This window comes from Falco naumanni, chromosome 7 (assembly GCF_017639655.2).
Source record: "Falco naumanni isolate bFalNau1 chromosome 7, bFalNau1.pat, whole genome shotgun sequence".
Classification (NCBI taxonomy): Eukaryota; Metazoa; Chordata; class Aves; order Falconiformes; family Falconidae; genus Falco; species Falco naumanni.
The window spans coordinates 45967768-45985151 of record NC_054060.1 but is presented as its reverse complement, the minus strand read 5'-3'; the positions used below and the strand labels follow the sequence as shown (position 1 = coordinate 45985151).

At 40.8% G+C, this 17384-nt stretch overlaps 1 protein-coding gene across 2 annotated transcripts in view; it reads left to right on the top strand.

The window, feature by feature from the left end:
* TTC17 (tetratricopeptide repeat domain 17) overlaps window positions 1-17384 on the top strand; it is a 59620-nt gene that overhangs the window by 2132 nt on the left and 40104 nt on the right. The window contains exons 2-7 of one of the 2 annotated variants that reach the window (XM_040600005.1): window positions 11966-12055; window positions 13595-13764; window positions 14797-14908; window positions 16087-16218; window positions 16754-16863; window positions 17154-17298. In XM_040600005.1, coding sequence (XP_040455939.1) covers window positions 11966-12055; window positions 13595-13764; window positions 14797-14908; window positions 16087-16218; window positions 16754-16863; window positions 17154-17298 — 759 coding nt within the window. Of the gene's footprint in view, window positions 1-11965; window positions 12056-13594; window positions 13765-14796; window positions 14909-16086; window positions 16219-16753; window positions 16864-17153; window positions 17299-17384 lie in introns of those variants that run through there. The other variant, XM_040600006.1, reaches the window with a different exon arrangement.

Genomic DNA, 17384 nt, shown 5'->3' with positions numbered 1-17384 from the left:
ACACTGCACTAGTGTGACCCTACCTCGAGTATCTGTGCAGTTCTGGATGCCTCAATGTAAGGATATCAGCTATTAGAGTGTATCTAGAGGATGATGACCAAGATGGTGAAAGGTCTTGAGGATAAGACTTAAGAGAAGCAGCCAAGGTCACTTGGTTTGTTCAGCTCGGAGAAGAGAAGGCTGAGGGGTGACCTCACCAATCTCCTCAAGGGAGGCAGCAGAGGGAAAGGTGCTGGTCTTTCTCTGGTGACCCGGGACAGGATGCAAGGAAATGGAATGAAATTGCATCAGGGGATGTTAAGATTGGGCATTAGGAAAAGGCTCCTCTCTGAGAGGGTGGTCGGTCACTGGAACAGGGTCCCCAGAGAAGTGGTCACAGCACCAAGCCTGACGAGTTCAGGCAGTGTCTGGATGAAGCTCTTAGTAATATGTTTTAGTTTTAGGTAGTCCTGCAAGGAGTTGGACTTGATGATCCTTAGGGGTCGCTTCCAACTGGAGGTATTCTGTGATGCATTGGCAATGGGATGGTTCATAATTGGTTTATCAGTTCATTGGTAGAACCACAATATTCCAAAATATTTGAGCTATCCTTTTCCTAATACCAGGACCTAAGTACTTATTAACAGAACATAAGCCTAAAATTTCCCTGCAGAGTATCCCTTTGCTTTAATTTCTCAGAATATTCTTCATTATGTTGGTATTTATCATGAGAACTTGTATTTTCACCAGAACACTTAGCCATTCAGTCGTTCTTTCCAGCTGTTTTTACTTAGTGCATTTTTAGGGGGGCCGTTGCCCATGTTTGTCTCAAACTCTTCAGCTGTGCAGCTGCTTGTGTTAATTTGCAGTGTCTGGCATTTCAGCTTCTCAGTGTACGTAGAGTGTTGTCAGTCACTGGCTCCTAGTGCTAATAAATCAACCCTTGTTTTGTAGAAAAATATTGTCACATCAAGTTTTCCCATAGCACTTTAGCCTCCTCCTTTGAACATCCAAGTATCGATCCATTGTGCTAGTTCTTGCTGCTTGCGCAGCAGCACAAGTTTGAATTTTGGAGCTTCTTGCCTCCCAGAAGACAGCTCTGAAATCAAGACTCACGTTTGGAATAAATTTAAACTGCTACTGGTTTGAACACGATAACCTAAGTAGGGTCACAGAGTAACACAACCTGTCCTTCCAGCTCAAAGCAGGGCCAATTAGATCCCGTTGCTGAGGGTCCTACTGGGCTGAATTTTGTGTCTAGGAATGGGGGTTTGACAGCCTTGCTGGGCACCTGGTCCAGTGGACAACTGCCTTGGGTATGAATTTTTTTTAATATTTTCTAATTAGAATTTCCCATGTAGCAACAGATGTACAGTGCCTCTAACTGTTGCACCTCAAGAAGAGCCTGGCTTTTGTCTTCTCTGTATCCTGCCTTCAGGAAACTGAAAACAGCAGCAATATCCCTCTGCAGCTGAGCCAGCCTGCTTCTCAGCCACTCTGTGTGTTAGGTGTTCCAGGCCCCTCACCACTTCAAATGGGCTTTGCTGGCCTTGAATCCAGGGAGGGGAAGCTGAAGCAGGTGTGTTTTCATGGGTCCCTGGTGGAGGAGGGTAATCACTCCGCTCGCCCTGCTGGCTCTAGCCTTGCTGCTGCAGCCCAGGATGCAGCTGGCTGCCTTAGCTGCAAGGGCACGCTGTTGGCTCATCACCAACTTTTTCCCCACGAAAGCCCAAACATCCTTTTCTGCAAAGCTGTTTTCTGCTCAGCCCCAGCCTTTCCTGCTGCACAGGGCTGTTGCATCCCAGCCACTGGGTTTGTGCTTGCAGTTGTTGACTTAATGAGTTCCCTGTCAGCCTATTTATCCAGCTCTCCTAACTGCAGCCCTGCCTTCCACTGTGGTAATTCCTGCCCTGCCTTTGCAGAGGACACCAGTCTTGCTGAGGTTCTTTTTTTTTCCCTGTCATTAGTAAAAACATTAAACAGTGTTGGCTCTGATATTGATCCCTGAGGGATGCTGCTGGTGATCAGCCACTATTAGACTTTGCACTGCTGATTGCAGCACTTCCAGCACAGCAGTTTCTAACTGGAAGTGGCTAATGCTGTCTGGTGGTTAGGAGTGGTGGTATTAATTAGTATTTATGTTATTTAATTTTAGATATATTACCATTCTTGAGCAATCTGAAACACATTTTTAAATGTTTATGGAGGGACAGGCTTAATCTTCACTTGGACTACCTCAGTTTATCTGAATGAAGCCCATATAAATAAGATGTGGGCAAAACTTCGGTGGTAGTAAGACCCAGACATTCCCCCTGCTAAATGAGACACTGGCTATGGATGTCCAGATGAACACCAGTGACTTCCCTGTAGCTTTTAGTTTGCTACTGTGAGCCTTGTTTTCTTTGTTGCCAGAGTACGCTATGGATGGTGAGCTAAAAGCGGAAGTTACAGATCCTGGCCTATATGCAAAATAGCTAGAATCTGTTTGAGGGAAGAAGGGTGAGAATATTTTATATTATTGCCCTAAACTCTGTTAGCTGTTTCTCCTTACAGTGCAGCAAAGGTGTAAGCCTTTAGTATGAGACTCCATTCAAGTGAGATTGTTTTTCCTGCAGCCTAAGACCACTAGCAGAGTGCCCTGACTGAGACTTGAGCTGGAGTTTGCAGTGATACAACAAACTGGCAGGACTGGCAAAATTAACACAAACTGAGCAATTTTCTGTGTATCAGCAAGATCTCATCTGGTTAACGGGAGTGTTTGCTAAGTAGGCCCGACTGTTCCAGTTTCTAGTGAGAATTTCTGACTGATGAAACAAATTAATTCCCAGCAGTGCATATTAACATTTCGTTGTCTCAGTAAGCCATCAAGAGAAGAGTCATCAAGCTGTATCTGTTGCTCTAGTAGCCTGTTTTCTACAGGGTCAAATACATCATTCTCTGGATCAGTTTGTATTCTTCCTTTAGTCTGAGTCCACTTTCAAATGTGTTACTGCAAAGCCAGGGACTGAGTAGTTGTGTCTGTAGTGAGATTATATCTGCTCAGTGCACATGTTTATAAGCCTTTGAATTTCACAACTCGTGGTATAAAGTTCAGGCTAATGTATAACTCATTTTAGACAGTGCTTGTCTACCAGTAGGGAAACTAACAACTCTACAGAAACATTAGTGTCCAAGAGAAGAGAGAAACTTAGTGTAAAGAGAGGACAGGCAGTTGACAGATTAAGTGCAGTGCAGGAAGCAGTTTCAGTAGTCATTTGTGGCTTTACTGATGGGGACCAAGTGCTGTTATCTTTCAGAGATCTGACATACCAGAGCTGAGGCAGGGTCTTTCTAAAGATTGCTTGATGGAGGCGGTAATAACTGAGAAAGCTGGTGGGGACTCAAACTGGCTGCCTCTATGTGGTCTACTAAAAATGCTGAAAAAGTTAGTTCTGAGTAGCTAAAGAAGCAAAGAAACCTCACAGGCCAGAGCAGAGCTGGGAAAGTGCTGCTAGGACTAGAGAGCCTCTGGCAAGGAATCTGAGGTGGCAAAAAGTTGTTTTCCGTGTGTTGCCATGTGTTTTGAGGTTTGTTAGAGATGATGTAGAGAAGAGAATGAATGAGCAATGCTGGTTAGCCTGTTCAGGGCTAAGGAGACTAGCTGCTCGATAAACCCGCCATCCAAATTTCCTGCAGTGCAGTACTGTGCTTCATTCTGGCTTAGTACAAGTATAGAGAGGAAATATTACCGAACAGCTGTTAATTTGGTTGTGGGTTTGAAAGCAAGTGTGCCTCAAGTTGCAGCAAGGCAAAATGATTCATGGATGGTTTTAGAGTTGGTTAATGCATTACTGACGTCTGCCAGCTAACTGTATGTGTGTGCTAACAGGTTGAGATAAGAACAGTGGTCCATACACCCAAGCCTAGAGGAAAAGCAGCCATCCAAAACCAAGGAAAGCTGAAAATCTAGTGCAGCCAAATAAAAAGCTGTTTGCTGCTTACAGAAGCATATTTTGTGATACGTTAAGCAGTTACTCAGTTGTATCTTGAAAATGATAGGTAGATGGTTGCTTTGCTCTTTCTCTAAAGGTTAGTTTGCTTGGCCATATGTCCTCTTTCTTGACTGAATTTCTTATCCTTCCGAGTCTGTTGTGTGCTGAAAAATAATAATAAAAAAATTGTTCTTACTGAATGTCGTAGTATGCCTTCCCCAAAACAGTTGCCAGTGCCTCTTTATGAGTGAGTGCAAAGAGACCCAGGCTGGAGATTGGTGTGGGTCTACTGCAGTTCATTAGATGTCATCCAGCCCCAGGGTGTGGCAAGCTGAAGCATGATGGTTTTGAAGCATAGGTCAGCTTATCCCAGGACAAGGGAAACTTGTGTTCTAAAAATTCTCTCTTGGTCACCAAAAAACTGTGAGATTTAGGCCTCTAGTGTGAAAAATAATTTAAAAAATAAAAACCCAAACAACTTCACTTTAGATTTTCTGCCTTTTCATTTGAACCTAAACATTCTGGCCAGTGAGTGGCTGAGATGCTTAACGTCCTTGTTTCTGATGGGGTGCTGCTGACCTGGAACCGCACCTCACTCACAGGGGAGCGCAGCCTCCTTCTTTATTGCCGTGAAGGTCACAGCTAGATCCAGATTGGACGAAAGTAGTCCTTGTGGTGGCCTGTATGTGGAGTGCAGTCAGAAATGCAGGTTTTGTTGTTCTTGTGATGGTGGTGGTGAAGCACCTTTCACTGTTCTCAACTCAGCAGTGAAGGATTTGCACCTGAGGTGCAGGAGCTGAGGCAGATCCGAAGAGCTGCTGAAACACAGCTGTGGGTGCCTGTGCCTCCCAGCCTGCTGCAGTCTAGCAGGTAATCTCATGCCAGGATTTGACTGCTGACAGTGAAGTTTTAATACAAAAATGTCTGGATCTGGCCCAGCATAGTAATGTACACAGAAGTGGTTCTGATTGTAACTCCAGAAGGCCCCAGCCGTGGCTCTGGCTGTATTTAGGCACAGTGTCCGGTTTGCTCCCCCACTCCTGGCATTTCCATGTGGCCTTTGTCTTCCAGGCACAGAGTGGCTCCCAGGTCCCATTTCTCTTAACATCCTCACATCCTTCGATTTCCTGGCCTCTTGTCTGTTTTCATCACTTTTTAAATAAGGGTAGGACAAACTGAGAAGATGATATGAATCAACTGTTCAAAACTGATTATTCAGTGGTGAAAGCTGTGCTTGGTGCCAGGCATGCCTTCCCCATATTGAGCATTTCATAGCAAAAGGATAGCCTGGAAGTGGCCCAAGCACATGTTTGGGTGAAGGCCCCATCAGAGCCCAAAAGAGTGAAGTCCACAGGACTGTTAAATGTGCTGCAAGTGTGTAAAATGTCAGTTTTCCCTGTAGCGCTGCTACTCTTAGTAATATCCAAACACGTAATAATGCTGTTTGTTAACAGGTTCTGCAGCAGTAAGATTTTAAATGCCTCAATACTTATTAGAAAAGCTTAATACAATGTCATTTTTCTGTGTGAATTTTTCAATGACATCCTTTGGAACAAGTATCTTCTGACACACCCAGCTTATCATTTGGATAAGCCAAAGCATATATTTACCAGTTTTGTAGCTTGTCTTGCAGTGAAACCTATATAGAATTTTTTGTGGCTTTTTCAGAAATGCCATGGTTAGCATCATGTTGAAGTGTAAAGTATTTCAAGACAGCAAGAATATACCAAAAAGGCAAATACTGATTTCTAGTTCCTTTGCTTCTGCTTGAGACTGCAAGGAGTTCCAGCTTATTTAAGTGGGAAAAGCCTTCATTTTCCAAGTACAGTGACAAAAGATCTAGTATCTATTAAACAAGCCTATAAAACAAATGAGGAGCTCATTTTGCTGTATGTTGTCATTTGATGTAGTATCTTTTCCAGCTTTTTTCTGTCATAATCGGCTTTCTGCATGCAGTGGAACGCCTTTAGGGTAGAGGCACTACTCGCTGTTCTGATTTTGGTGTTCCTGTGCCTCACTTAATAGGGGGATTTCCACAGTTCTTTAAAAAAAGCCTTACCTAAAAATAGTTGACTGGAGCATTTATTGACAATCATTTTCAATACTTAGTTCCTGGTCCAATGTAACTGGATCATGGCAAAAAATATACCAGAAGATTTGGCAAAACTTAGAAGTCTAATTATTCAGAGACTTTGGTGTATGCAGGTGGAACACAGAGGACTCTCTAAAACTTCAGGGTTTGATTCAACTCTGATGTCTTGGTTTGGTTTGGTTTTTTGTTGAATCAGGTTCTTGGTGTACTTTGTGACAGTGAATAAATTTGAGCTGTGCTTTATAAAGAGACTTTCACCTTTGGACAAAGTTAAACAGAGAACACTTTATTCTAAAAGTGGCTTACTGGCAGGCTTTCTGCCAGTCAGAGGTTCAAGGAAAGCTTTTCAGCACCATTTTTTCGTGTTTACTGTGTTTGAATTGAAGTCAGATCCTTGCCTTTCAAGCACTTCATCTTGAATGTCACAGTTTCAGTGCTTTGGAGGAAGACTAAATGAATGTGGTGCTTTGCCATCAGCCTAATGCTTTGAGGTAAAATCAGTTGGAACAAGCATCTGTTCAGGTGCAAGAGTCTCCACTCAGCTTACTGTCAGCACGCGCTGTGCCTATCCCATTTCACCCCGCAGAGTCTTCTGGGAAGTTGCTTACATTTTGCAGAAGATGAGCTAAATCACAGCGTCTGTCTGTGTTTCGCTTGTCTGACTCCCCCAATCAGATGATGAGGCACAACAGGCTTTGCATGAAGGTCTGAAGGGTCTGTAGTATTAGCAGGCCAATGTCCTGTATCACATAAAAGCAAAGATACCATTTCTAATGCAGTTTGAATTTGTGGTAACATCCTCAGCTCCTGTCTTAAATGTGACAGGAAGCATCAAATGTGAAGTGGTTTTTAACATGGGGCAGGGAGTGTATCTGCAGCTTTCTGCATGCAGGGAAGAGGGTATAGCACGCTAAAGTAAGACCAGGTGCTGCCTGGCAGCAGATTCAATCCTAAGGTAAAAAAGAGGACCTGAGAACAAACACCAGGGTGTTTAATTGCAGCTGTTTCAGTGCTGAAATAAAGCATGACAGCTTTTGCAATAACGCCTGCCCTCTAGTAAGGTTTTAACTGCTGAAGTCAGACCTATGCTAGTTCCAAGAGCAAAGTTTTGTTCTGTTTTCCTTATAGTTAATTGTTTAGAAACTGACATTAAATGCAAACACTGTACCACACACATCTTCAGCAGTGCTCAGGACAAATACAAACTTACTCATTCCAGGGGTCCCAAGACTGTTTTCAGCAAGTCTGATGAAGCTCAGTAAGATGGGGGCCACATGCCCTTTATTTCACAGCAGGAGGCTTTCAGTACAGCAAATACTTGAGCTGTCATAAAAGAGGGGAGCCATGGCTATGAGCTAGTAAATACATACCTTTTGTACCGTAAGGTCACATGCAACTGTGGATATAGTGTGCTTTTTCCTCAAAGTGATCCAGTACTATTCATGTTGCTTACTGTTTTCTGTCTAAAGAACTAATTTCTCTAATGGATACCATGAAGATGTAGTTCAACTCTGGAAAGGCAACAGACATAAATAAAAGAAAAATTAGTTGATATTTTATGCAGAACTTCTCTGGTGGAACCAGTCTCTTGTTTTGTTTTAGATACTTTCTTGAAACTGGAGGTATTTCCACAGCCAGATCAGTCTCTGGGTGACTATTAGAAGCGCCAAGTGTCTGTAAGAGCTGTAATGAGACTGAATCAAACCAGTGTCTTCTAAAATCTACTTAGAGTATTTTTCTTGCAGGAAGGGATGTAATCCAGAAAAGTCTCCAGGTATTCATCAAAGACATTGTATTTAGGCTACTGTATTTCTGACTAAAGAATTATTTCACAGGTGAATGAAGCTCTTGAGGGCTTTTCCAAATCTTTGGGGGGTGTTTTGTGTTTTTGAATTTTTCTAAGTGGCAGCCCACAGGAAGGTTCTGGCATGTCTTATGTTTTTATTCAGGGTTTAATTTTCTGGGGTTTGGGTTGTGGCTGCAGTGGAAAGCAGGAAGGTGGTAGGTGGCACTCGAGCACCAGCAGCAAGGACAGGGTAAAGTGTGAGCACCCGAGTGGGGAGCTCTGCAGGGCTCAGAGTGTGCGTTCTCTATTTCGGCATGTGCTGCTGCCCACTTACCTTACCACTGGTGCTTACTGTTACCTCTGCTGTGTAGATTATGCGGATATCATATCTTTGCTTGCTACCTACTCACCGTGCCAAATTCCTCGTGAGATGACATTACTGCCCTCAATGGCAAATGAAGTATTGGTGGCTGGCACTGTAAAAGAAAGCATGTTTGATCTGGGGAGGGACGTTGTAAAAAGGTGGATGACGAACCAGAAGTCTGGACGGTATTGCTAGCTGGATCTGACAGGAGCAGGCTGCAGTTTGAGAGCCACCTGGCTGTGGCTATGGAGTGGGGGGTGATGAAGGGCTCACCTGAGGCCAATTCAGACTAGCCTGCTGACCTGGCTGAAAGCTAAATGTTTAGTCTTTAAAGTTATTTTTCAGCTGAACTCACTGGCCTGTTTCTCAGTGGAGCTGTAAATTAAAGGTAATAAGAAAAGAGAGGATTCCCCTGCTTGACAGCAGGGCTACTTTTTTGACCAATCTAATGAGATCAGGAAACTGCACTTTATAAAATTCTTAAGCTTGAGCACAGTCATCCTCCAAACTTGATGTCTGTTGAAGGCCAAGTTGGCATTATTTTCCTCCTTTGCAGGCATGAATTTATAAGCTCTCCTGTGATTTTCAATTAGGCATGTTTTACTTTTTGTCATATACCACATTTTTTTGTAGATCTGAATGCTTTTTATTTCCTCAGTTATCATTTCATAATGCCTTCATATTATAAATGTATAAACTGAAGAGTATAAGAACTGATACAGTATATTCAGCTCACTTTTATAAGCTGCCAAAAGTGCTCTGAATGCATCGAATGTGCTGGCTCATGCTTCAAACTTTGCATGAATGTCCAGTGTCATTGCTTAATTTTTCCATTCAAGTTCTTTTTCTGAAATTATTGCACCTAAAATGGGGCTTTATTTGTAGGAGCTAAAGATAGTCTTCTGATAGTTTCTGCAGTGGAAGTCTTGAACATTCAATGTCAGAAATGATCAAGTTAAATAAATGTAAGGTTGGATTTACTACTAAAGTTTTGGTTTTAGAGCTTTTGGTTTATGCACTGCTAAGGTTATTTAATAATATAAACTTTCTACTAGATTGAAGGGGTTTGCTATTATTAGAAAGTGCTCATTTGCTGATGACAAATGGAGGTCAGATCCAGAAGTGAAAATCTAAAAAATACCATGCATGCTGCTTGACTTGAGATTGATTTCCTGATGGGTTGACACAACTTTATGCATTAATTCAGCGACACTGCTGTTTGATTGTTTTTGTCACTTTGATTTCTGCTGCCAGGTAATAGTTGATAAGAATTTGGTACTTGTTGCGTTGCTTTTCTGTCAACCCATGCATGCTGGATAGGTAACATACCACTTCAAATTCCCAAACACTAAATTCAGACCTAACTTCCATGAGAGTGTTTTATCAAAAGTTAAAACCAGCAGCTGTCCCTGAATATGTTTCTGAATGAATAATAAGCTGAGATTGTTCATCTTTCAGAATAAAGCTTTCTAAATGGAGATGCCAGCGTAACTTTCTGCAAAAAGTCTCTCCCCAGATGCAGTTTGTCACTGAAAGGGAAGCTGATAGTTGACTTTGTTCTCAGTGACAGTGTAGTGTGCACGCAGCCTTTACATGTCAGAGGAACGGTGCTGGTTTGGAATGGGTGGTTATGTGCCTTAAACACAGTAAAACTTCCCCTTATTTTCTTTGCCAATTCATCTCTTATTCGCTTGCAGTATTTTCTCAAGCAAATGAGGCCTCTAGCAAAAGTGCTACATTCAGTGCATAACTCTGGGTTTGTGTGCAGCCAGTTCAAAGTGAGGTGGAGCCCACAGGAGAAAATATGAAATACGACTGTAGACTTCAGTACCTCAACTAACAGCATTGTTAGTTTCTTTTAACGTGGTATTTTTTGTGCTTCTCTGGATCATTGCAGATACTTGGTCATCCTTTATTGACAACAGTTAAATTCATAATCTCCGAATCCATGCTGTAAAAATTAACTGGTGTCAGTAGCACCCATCGTTTTCTATTCATCTGGTGATATAAGAGAATTGATTTGCTAAGGCAGAAAAAGTTATGTGTAAGTATTTGGACTGTCAGTAGCCACCCATGAAAATGGCTCCATACTAAAAGAAGCAGTTCAGCTTTTGAATTGGAAAGGAATATTAGCCAAATGTAGCCAAAACCACCTTTAGGGTTTTTTTGAGGTGGGGGATAAAAGGGCCAAATGTTTTCATCTTGGAGGACAGGATCCTTACTCAGTAGGGAGGCTTGCAAGGAACATAGACTTCATAGTCAGTAGTCGAAAGAAAGTAGATCTGAGCTTCTTCACTGACTCACAGCCAAGAGAACATGGCTCAAGGCCTGATCTGTTGGCAGGGCACACGATGACCAGGAAACTTGCTGTTGTCCTGCTGGAGATGCAGTTCTCTGCAATAAGAGAGAGTCCCAGAAATGTGTCCAGGTTGTTTAGAAAATTGACAAAAAATGAAGACCTGGAGCTCAGGAGGTTCTCCTGTGCGTGTATATATGGCAAACTTTTCCATTAAATTGTAATGTCACCGAGCTTGGATAGATATCGTGGACAGCCATTGTAGAGGTATCAGCGCTAGCGCACAGGTAGTGCTTACATCTTTATGCAGTACCTATCTCCGTATCCTGAAAGCGTGAATGGAAACTGAGCAGATCCAGGAACATCTTGGTGTAGACAGTGTACTGTAACAGTCATTATGTTTAAAATGCAAGATCTTGCTGTCCTTGTCACCGTTCCTGTGATCACACATTCACTGTCCATTTCCTTGCTTCTGTTCTCATACTCAATGAATCCTCCGTGAGCTAATTTAATTTACTAATTCAAGTAAAGCAACTGATAGGGAATTAGGTCCCGTTCAACTGCAGAGCTTGGGTTAGCTCCCAAGAGAGCCTGGTGGGCACCAGAGCTGACACGCAGGACTAACTCATATCACACTGGCAGACTCGAGGGAGCGGGGTGGAAGCCTGGAGGTGAGTCTTTTGACTGTGGTGAGCCTTTTGATCAGCTCAGCTGTTCGTGCACCAAGACACTGCAGTGACTTTCTGCCACCCAGGCAGGCAGCAGAACTGATTTGGTGCGAGGACGAGGCTGGGGTATTCCAGCTGTGAAGTGCCATGGCTTACTGAGCCCAGTTAGGGACCAGTAAAGGTCTGGCGTATAACCACTCTTGTCTGTGACTTACCTATGATGTTGCTCTTCGTTAAGCTGCCAACTCCTGTGCATAGCTATGGAAGCTGTAGCACCGTCTTCTGTAACAGAGTTTTTAGTCTTCATCTGCCTGCCCCTTCAGTTTGTTCATTTATGTCTTAATCCTGAAGGCAGTAGATCTTAACGCTAAGCTGGTATGTTAAATCAGTTGCGTGGAGGAGTTGACTTGAAGCTGAAGTACTTTATGCCTATTGAGGGACGAAATGGAGGAATTTTAAATCTATCAAATGGGGTTTTTTTGTGATTGCAATAGAAGGTATCTAGTATCTCAGCAGTGGGTGCTCCTAGTAATGTTTGTTGTGAGAAATTTACTTGCCTCTTACACTTAGAATTTGTATGCCTGAAAAAATTAAAAGAGGTTTAAAATCAAAGCATGGTCTCCTTTGGATTCTCAAATAACAGTGTTGTTTGAAGTACAGATTTAAATTATGGACTTATTATGAATGCTGAGTCAACAGAAAACCTCTGAACAGACAAACTGTAGTTGAATGTACATATCTTCTTTCCGTTTAAAATCATTCTAATTAGGAGAATGCCTTATGTGATGGACTGTTGAAATGTCTTGCAGGTGGATTCACCAATGAACTTGAGGAACCCACATGATTTGGTAATACTCATGAGACAAGAAACAACAGTTAACTACCTCAAAGAACTGGAGGTAAAGTATAATATTAAATACTAACTGATTTCTGAAGATGCAGAATTTTTTTCACTGGCTTTTTAGTGCTAGATTTAAATGGGGAATAGAAGTCATTATTGGTGTAATTCTGCTTCAGTGAAAGGATGAAGAATTCTTCAGATCTCAAGAATTTTGTGCCTCAAGTTTGCTCAACTGGTTATCATTGTCCTCAGTTGCATCATTCCCTGTTATCCATAAATCCTAACGTTTTAAGTCAAGTCATTTAGATACTGGATTCTGTTGCGAACTACTATATTCCAGGAGAATACAGAGCAGGTCAGCTCTGTTTTAATTCAAGCCCATTTATTGTTGAAAAAGAGTCTGAGAACACCCTTCTAAAAAGGGCTTTAATGAACCTGAACTGATAACTTAAACTAAAGTTTAAATATAATATGGGCTGGGCAAGCTAACAGCTCACGGCCTTTCTTCTGGCCATGCACTGCTTTCTCTTATGCCAGCTTTGGTTTTGTCAAATTAGTGCAACTAGCTCACTGAGAAGTTAGATGAGCACCAGGGGTAGCTTTAGGTGAATGGGAGCACTGGAAGGGATTAAAACTAGCAGGACTGCCCCTTGTGTGACTGTATTCAGCCAGTCTTTCTCATCGAGGTATAGTTATTTTTGTGGTAGTGGACATTCTAGCTATGGGTGGAACAATAGTTGTAAGCCTTTCAAAAAAAGGACATGGGTTGTGGGCTTGGAAATTACTAATGCACAATTTGTGGCATACAAATGACTTCTAGCAGACATTATGTATTGTAAGATCTTGCACAAGTTGCTACTATATATCTCTCTAGTATTGCATAGTGTGTAATCAAATGTGTGGCTTTAAAAATGCAAATGTTCTTCTCTTTTCAACATACACAAATCCTTATGATATTTAATGGGTTTACAATTTGCAGATCTGGGTGAGAATTAGATACAGCTTACTCTGCTGGGACAGATCTTTAGTCCATTCACTGTTAATAGTCATTAGCGCTGGTGAGCTTTATGGCACAAAAGGTAGCTCCTAAGGTACATGATGGGCTGATGTATAGAAATTAGTCTCAGTCCTTGCATTAACCTGCCACCTCAGTTGTACGTAGCACACTGAAGGGTTAAGAAGTTAATTTTTTTTTGCAATCTCTAATGTTATTTCCATGAGGTCTTACAGTGGAGGAAAAGGCTTCAAATACAGAAAAGTTGACGTGCTGTTAACAATTGTTTCTTCTTTTTTTGAGTGGCCTACCATAAATTTGGAATGCTATTAGCCCTTTTTTTAGGTACAGCAGGTGAAATAAGGGCCTGTTCAAATCATATTATCTCTAATGAAAGTACTTATATTCCATCTAAATCAAAAGAAGTCCTACAGATGTTATAAAATGTAGGGAAATATTCCCAAAATGTGAAGAGCGTTTTAGAATTTCTTTAGATAGACTTTGTTTTAAGGAAGAAGTTGGACTGTTCAACTCTAGCATCCGTAGGGTTTGCTTTCATCAGTATACATTCTTCTGTTTCCTTTTTTTTTTTTATTCCTACAGAAACAGTTAGTTGCTCAAAAGATTCATATAGAGGAAAATGAGGACAGAGACACAGGGCTGGAACAAAGGCATAATAAAGAGGATCCGGACTGCATTAAAGCAAAGGTGCCCTTGGGGGACCTAGATCTATACGATGGCACATACATCACCTTAGAGAGCAAAGATATCCGGTAATGAGATGCTTTCTATTTTAAGATTTTTACTGAATGAGAAAATGAACAAAACCTCTAAATGCAAGTAAAAAGAAAAATACTATCACTGACTATTCTTTAGATGACAATTGTTTTATTTTGTGTTTAGCGTGGAATAAAATTGAAACAACCTCTGACATAAATCATAAAAGGGTGCAACACAGAAATGCTGTCTCCCCCAAACGGCCCATGTTAGCCCTACTCTGAAACATCTCCATTCTGTTCCCAGGTTCCCAGTCAGTTCTGCTGCTGTAATTCTGTACTGATATGACCCAGCATGTGAATTAAACTGAAGTGCATCATGTAGAAGGGGGTTGAATTTGCTTGAGTGTGCTTTGAGTGTTCTGAGCTAGATGTATACTTCTTGTAGTGGAAACTGTCTTGACTTAAATTTGAATGAAATTCTGTTGATTACCAAGCTGTTGAACCTTCTGGTCATATTTCATGCCCTGTGCTTAGCAAGTAAATGATGTGTGGACAGTCTGCTTGACATTGGTAGGGAGCTTGACAGCTTCATTGGTAGCGTCTTCAGGGCTGACTGCTGTGTTTCTGTAGTTTCATGGGTTTTAACATAATCAGATGAGTACTCAAAGTGGGGAAAAAAATAATTTTATCCTCAGATACCTTCATTTGGGCTTCTGACTAATACTTGGGGTTTGTTAGTTTCAGTTGGAGAGTCTTTTAATCTGTATGTGTTGCCATTTGCCTGGCGGGTAGATCATTAATCATAGTAGTGGTACACTAGGTTGATGCTGATACATATTGGAGGCTATCCAAATGTTGATGTTCTCTCTAAAGCATACAGAAATTTATTTACTTTATCCTGTAGTGATGACATCCTGATACAACTGAAATCTGGGAAGACATCAGCAATGGTCTGCTGTGCTCAAACATGGGATTTTTGTAATGGTCAATTCGGAATACAGTGTCTGTTGACTACATTACTGTCTCTTATGAGCTTTAGTAGTATTTTAATCTGGAGTCTGCTGTGTTATGTTGTTATGTCCTCAGCCCTGAAGACTATATAGACACAAAGTCACCAGTGCCTCCAGACCTACAGCAGCCAGACTGTACAAAAGTTCTAGATCTTCCATACAGTATTCATGCTTTTCAGCACTTACGGGTAAGTGAGCAAATGCAAGTATGTGTTTTTTCTCCATCAGGAAGAGGAATAGAAAACTCTTACTGGCAGTTCTCAGCCAAGATTGAAAGGTATTGTAATCTTTCAAGACTGTTTCAGACGTTTTTCTAAAAGCACAGTTGTGCCCCAATTAAAGCACCTGCTTATAGGAGGACAGTTCCATCAGATACACAGATCCTGTTTCTCTTTTATTTTAAAATTATTTTAAATAATTTTTTGTATTTTAAAAATATCTTTTGTTACTGTTTGCCTTATTATACAGGGCATTTTTTAGGAAAATTGAGTATTTTGTTTTCATAACACGTTTCATTAGTAAAATGGTAACTTCCATTGGAAATGCTTCTAACTTGTGAATTGTTTCAGTTGAAAATGGGAGAGTGCTGAACAGAGTCGTTAAACTGTATAAAGATTCAGGGTCAGAAAATTGTTTGCAGACTTCTTAGTAGCTCCTAACATGCTTGATGGTCTCTTTGGTGTCTGAATGCCAAGCCCTAACCCAGAGAATGAGATAATTGTTCTTTACTAGTAGAAAGGGTTTTGGGGTTTTTTTAGTTTTTTACTTTAGTAAAAGATAATTAGTAAATTAATTTGCTAATACAAAGCAAATTTTCTAATGCAGACACAGCTTTAGTGCTTATACCTTCATGTTTATTTTATTACAAGTCTTTAAAATAACACTTTATCTACAAATAAGGATTTTCTTACATACAAACAGGAACTGAAGGTTTTTGGCTCTGTTCCTGGGTCTGGATGTACTTTTGAAAGGAGTACATTTGTCATTCATGAAGGAAGAAAGAGGAGATGTAGGGATACTCTAATAGTGTGCATGTAGCCTGACAAACGTTAAGTGCTTCAGTGATCATGAGTGAAGTCAGTAGCTGCTGGATACACAGTGCTACCAGAAATTAGTATTTCTCCTATAGCATTCACAAGCAGAGGCTGCTTTTGGCTGCTTCTAGTTTGTCTGTCTACAGTAATATATATTATTCATCTGTCAAAGGTGACATTATCCTGTCAAGTCCCTAAGATCTTGATATGAAAGGATGATAGGAATGTGAAATAACGAAACACTAAATTTTCCTGGGAGTCATGCTCTTGAGTCTGTTTCTCTACTTCTAGTTAAAGTGTCAGCAAATACCTTTACTCAATTTTTATTTTAGGGTGTCCAAGAAAGAGTTAATCTTTCCGCACCCTTGCTACCTAAAGAAGATCCAATCTTCACATACTTGTCACGGAGGCTGGGAAGAAGTATAGAGGAAATAGGTCATCGTATTTATGACGGGCTAATGAAGGTACGAAACTCTAATCTTTCTGTATACACAAAAGAGTGCTAGAAAGGTCTCACAAGATTAGGTATGCCTGACTTGCAATCGAATCCAGTACTAGTTTTGCACATACATCTTTGGTTTACATTTAAGTTACAAAAGGCAGACTAAAAACATTTTCTGCTAGGCAAGCAAAGGTAGGAAAAGGCATCAGCAAAGCCAGTAAATAGATACTTACTGTCATCTTTAATGACATTGGTATGGTCTGGCAAGCCATATTCACTGCTCTGTCAAGGTAATAAGGGCTTTTAAACAAAAATGCAGGTACTGAAAGAACAAAGAAGAAACAATAGTACTGAAATCTGTTTAATACATTTATATGCTAGTTCATTCTTCCTGAACATTCATCACTATTGCCAAATGGCAGCTTTCCAGAGGAAGAGGATAACTTAGAGGAAGTTTGGTGCTCGGCTTTCCATCCCATAGTAATTAAAGTCCCGATATAAGCTTTTAGTTCATGTCTTAGTAGTTAGTACAGTTCATGTGTTTCTCTTTACTGCAGAACTCCTCTTCCTGGGTACTCTATAATATGGCTTCTTTTTACTGGCGAATAAAGAATGAGCCATACCAAGTAGTAGAATGTGCCATGCGTGCCCTGCATTTTTCTTCAAGGTAAGAATTGCTAATAAATATGTCTTTTCAGATTTCTTCTCTAGTTATCCTAATTAGTATAAGCAGGTTTTAGTTTCTAAAACTGTATCCTGAGGAATAATCCCTGTTAACTTGTCCATAGTCTTTATGTGCTATACTAGGCATATATATAGCTTAGACACTTTTTTATCAAATTACATAATTAATATATGACTGATGAATGAATGTGTCCTTATGCATGATTCTTACATAGTCTGACTTTCTTTAAGGACCGAGTTTTCTTTTTTTCTTCTCCTTTTTTCTTCTTTTAGGCAAAACAAAGATATTGCACTGGTAAATTTGGCAAATATTCTGCACCGGGCTCACTTCTCTGCAGATGCAGCTATTGTGGTCCATGCAGCTCTGGATTACAGTGACTTCTTTACCAGCTATTACACTTTGGGAAATATATACGCAGTAAATACTATCTTTATTTTCCAAGACTTGTAGAAAACTGAATATTACTTAATCTTTCTAGCTTGATTTGTAATGCTCTGCTCTTC